A 4,936-nucleotide genomic window follows, 5' to 3' on the forward strand; every position below is an offset into this window, starting at 1 on the left:
AGCAAAGGCGGTGGTATATGCCCACTACTGCAGCAGCATACGTTCTACTATTTTCCAGCTTAAACGTCAGTTTAATTGTCACATGTCCAGGTATACCAAGTGCTTGAATCCAACTGATGAAGTACGAGCGCTTGTCGCCTTGCGTTAAAGACGCCCGGGCCTCTTACTTAACTGCACTGCGGTTCTTCCTCATGACAGTGTCACTTCTTTGCTCTGATTTTGCTGGCCTCCGTGAAGTTTCTCTTGTCTGCTACTTCACACTCGCGACTTGCAGGTTCCACTCCCACAGTTCCTACTCTACGTGACAAACATGAACAGATTCGATGGAAATTACAAGGGCTATCTCATTAACGATAGAATCACTTGTGTGTTTCACTTACTTTTCATATAAAAGACTTCTTTCTATTTCAGAATTTTTCTATTTCAAGGATTAACTAACACCAGTTAAACAGCAAATGACGCAAGCCCTCTAGCAGGTCTGTTGAAGCAACCAGCGAAACAACGTCACAGTACTACTAAACAGGCCCCTTAAAATTCACTTCAGTAGACCTGTAGAGCAAATTCTACCCTCCGAAAACTCTGAACTTAGATGTTTATTTTTGCCTCGTGCCGGTATACCTCTGGTTACTTTGATGTCGTGCAAACAACCTTGCTTTCCATTTATTTCTATTGCACGTTTCCCAGCTATCGTTTTAAGACTCAGATGCACCTCAAGCTTCCTATCGATGAACATGCTGCCTAGTGTTGATTGAAAAAAATAAACTTTGACCAAAAAATGAGTCGTAATTACACCAGAACTATCTCGATAAACATCAGAATGCTGATAAACACAGTTCAAATTGTATTGCTTTAATAAGATCACTTGTCTTACATTTTCCAAATGACTGATGAATCCTGGTCAGATATTCGAGTAGACTGTCAAGTCTTCAGCCCTGCTTCAATTCAAAATGAAGATTTCTGGTACCAGTGACAACTGAATCGCAGCCGATAAGCTCCACAATTTTAATAAATATATAAATACATTTACCAAAACTGCTGAATGACACTCACCATTTGGAAATGGCCATACCATTTGTGCTTTTTTCCAAGTGTGTCTTGATAGCAAGAATCAACTCCAGTAGTAATGGAATGATGGTTATACAAAGCAACCAAAAACGTCCATCATTCTTCACTCTGACGACAGTCACAATGGCCACACATGCGAAACATATGAATCCCATCCGTACAATGATCGCTCTGACAGCCATCAGCAAGTTGAGCAACGCGATCCAACCCTGTATGCACATGTTGATGCAAAAACGAACGATACATGGGTAGTCTGCCCAAGAATCCGCGTTGTGAGTGCTGGGGATGTTGCTCGAATCACCGACTGATTTGGACCGCTTTGGTGACTTCTCAATGACGGACTCCCCTGCTATGTTAGAATTTCTGGGTCTGGTGCGGCGAACATGCAAATACGCGCCCGGATGCAAGAAGTTAGCTGCGAAAGTGTGGCGACGAAAACTGGTTTGTGGTGAAGGACAAACAGATTTGTCTATGGGTGACGGCTCACTTCTAACAGAGGGTCTGATAGTTTCCGAATCTTCCTTTTGATGATCAATTCCTGCTGCCCCCGGATCTGATGTGCCAGAGCCTGACACAGATGCTCCTGAAGGATTCCTACTGCCATTGTTTGTGTCATCATCACATGCCTGAGACGACTTGCGCGATCCTACATCGACAACAAATAAAGGGAAATTTCTAATAAGCTACTCGCGGATAAACATTACTTATCATCGAAATAATATTCTTAAATGGAGCTACGCCGCGATTACAACTACACCAAAGTTGAGATTTTGCATAACTTCAGACTGAGGATTTTCTTTGTACTTCGTGACTGTCTTCGTAGTGCGGGCTCAGTGAGTGGCAAAGTCTTAAGAATTGAAAAACTCATCAAGCTTGTGTAAAGGTAATTGCTTTAGGTCCTGTGCTATTTCAGTTGCCCGGTTTCTCAAAGCAGACCAAAAAAAACAGATCTATCCCAAAGAACAACAGCTACAATATTAAAAGTGAACCCGACGGTAAAGGCTTTCAGAAGTACCATAGCCCAGAGGGTTACTGGCTAAGCTAATCAGCTTCATGCAACCAATATGAAGTAGTAATACGGGAATGACTAAGTTGTCATACCAAGGAGGAAGACAACAATAAAGAACAGTTGTTTTAAAGTTATTAAGAATGTTTGTACAACTTATTTTTGTGAGAAGCGCCTTACGGAACCACCAACACAGATTCGTAAATAAAATCTGGCTCATCGTTTACTACTAACCGCTGAAAAGTAGCACATTCGGAAATACCAACAGAGACCGTGGATTATGTGCTTGGCAGAGGAATTAAGTTTGAAAATAATATGAATTGTTTTCAGACGATTCTGCCAGAAATTAACCTGAAGGTTCTTTGAAAAGATTTCTGTATGCTGGTGCCGTGGTGAAGGCCTACTGATCCATTCAGCCGACAAATGATTGCAGTTCAGAAGAAACTAACCTTTATGTGCAGTATGTATACAAAGGAATGATTTCTTATAATCAGGTCTGATCCATTTATCAATTAATGCATTTTTCAATGCAAGAAGAAAAGTTTGGGAAGCAACAGCAGATATGGCTCCACAAATATTTTATGAGAAAAGTGATTAACAAGAAATTACACCAAAAACATGTTCTTGCTGGTTGAGGAGAGCGACTGTTATTGAAAAAGCTGTTTGACGGATCCAACCAGGTCATCTGAGACCTCACAAATCAGATTCGGCATTTCCCATCCACAATCGTCGACAAGAGTAATTTCGAGTCGGAAGGTGATCGGAAAAGAAAACATTGTGTACAATCGTCGGCAATGCTTGCTATAGCGAACATTTGTGTTTGGGCAACAGACACCTGGATACTGAATTTCGTTGGTGGGGCCAGCCTACACTACCCATCACTTATATTAAGTTAAAGCGAAACATTACGCTCTTCATTCCTCTGCAACCAAGAGTTCTCCTTGTAAACAGGTTAGGTACTTTTGACCTTTGTGTGACACAACCGTGTTTTTTCGTCTAAAGTTTTTTTATTCATGCTTCGAGTCTTCACCTGATCTCCTTTCTTTCCACACAAAGTTCAGTTTTTTCGTCGACTGTACATATGCACTGACAACGAAATAGTACATAACAAATAGCACGCTGTACAAGAAATCGGGGAGTGTAAATTAACGTACATACCAAAGCGTTTGGAAACTTTGATGGAGAATTTAGATTCCGGACTAAGCAAACTACAAAACGTAGCATATGAAAAAAACTTGGTTAGTGGGTGCATAGCTCTGAGGGATAATGAATTCGCTTGGCTTAATAAAAGAAACCCAAGACGAATTGACATTGAAGACCCTTGAGCGTGCTCAAAGACTATCAGCGTATTTGACGGGTTGCTTTACATACATCACTGTCTCCGTAATTGCCAGAAATTGTCTTGTTAATGATCTGTAACAAACTGTGTGGTAGACGGTTAAAAATCCTCAGACACCTGTCGGTGGATTTTGAGCTATGATCCGATAAATTTTATCACAAATGGCACTGAAACTTCACGTAGGATTTTCTGAAATTCCTAGCTAGTTGAGTAGATTACTGTGATACGAACACACTTAAATTTTGTTTCGTTAAGGAAAGGACAAACAGGAATCCTAAGCACGATAAGTTCATGCTTGAGAACCCCGTGGAAGAAAGATTGGTATCAGCTTATTTGTGAAAAATCGATTGGTTGACCGGTGTTTGTGTATGTATCTCAAACCGGGAATTAAGATGATTTATACACGGTTTGTGGGAAGAAAACCGCTGATGAGAAAAAATCCTCAAAAGAAGGTCCAGTGCGGAAGTAGGCATGACATATGTTGCGTACGTTTTCGTTTCTTCCTCCAAGATTTCAAGTATCAGTTTATTGGACTTGGTCGGGCGGCTACAGAGAGTTTGGATAACTAAACAGCTGTTCAAAGGAAATAAGATCATACCAGATAGAGCTCGTCACATCTATCACGCATTGTGTCTTCCGGTTTCATAGCGTTCCGTAACTTGATTTATCACGTCACAAACAGCTGAGAGTAATCCGGTGTCTTGCATGCGATAGAAAGCTCTTTTTCTACAAAAACATGATTTTTCAATATTTTGCTGTCACCGGAAGTCGCCAGTCTTTCACACTGGATTAAAACAATAGCAGTCAGTGCTTGAACTGTTTGGGGTTACTTGGGTGTGGGAACTGGTTATGTTTTGCATAGGTGTGTGCGTGACCGTATACAGAGTATTCATCAGAGATGATTCAACAGGGATATTGTCATCCTGTGTTCACAGAAAGGCTAGCAATAAAGGGCGCGATTGTGAAAAAAGCTTAAACTTTTGACTAATTCTGTTAAAAAAGACAAGTTGGTCAAGTTATGAGTGTGTGGTAGAAGCAGGTAAGACGGCTCAGGACAGAAAGGATTGTTTTCAAAGCTATATGTAATCTCAAGCTCAAATACAAATGATGTTGCAAACATCGATGACGAAAATTCTTCAACACACATTTTAGCCAAGGAGTTTGAGCGCGGTACCGCGTAAGTATTATCAAGATTTCGGTTTAAAAGGTTACTTGAAATTGATCGAAGGGATCCTTTGCTAATACCTAGTTTTTGTAGTCCCTTCTTACATTTGTTCTCCTGAAAGAGACCACCGGCTTGATATCTAACCGTGGAAACCGTACCTCCATCCACAGTGGAGAGTGGCCCAGAGTTTTAGGAGTACGTACGTCTATTTGGTGAGTAGTCTTAAAAACAGAAATGTGCTATAGCGGTCGGAGTTTCATCACACCAAAATCCCATTGCTATATTTTTGGGAGCTAATGAGGACGCAGAAAGAGTTAAAGTCAAGCAACCACACTACGGCAGACGGTATATATATATATAT

The 4,936-nt window shown here is 40.8% G+C and overlaps 1 protein-coding gene across 1 annotated transcript in view; it reads right to left on the reverse strand.

Annotated features, from left to right (window-relative positions):
- Positions 1-1,052: 1,052 nt before the first annotated feature.
- The window catches only part of T265_14418 (hypothetical protein), a gene marked incomplete at both ends in the record, with an annotated part of 10,113 nt that continues 6,229 nt past the window's right edge, over positions 1,053-4,936 (reverse strand). The window contains one exon of the mRNA XM_009173546.1: positions 1,053-1,711. Coding sequence (XP_009171810.1) covers positions 1,053-1,711 — 659 coding nt within the window. The remainder of the gene's footprint in view (positions 1,712-4,936) is intronic.

The sequence above is a fragment of the Opisthorchis viverrini genome (assembly GCF_000715545.1).
Source record: "Opisthorchis viverrini unplaced genomic scaffold opera_v5_191, whole genome shotgun sequence".
Lineage (NCBI taxonomy): Eukaryota > Metazoa > Platyhelminthes > Trematoda > Opisthorchiida > Opisthorchiidae > Opisthorchis > Opisthorchis viverrini.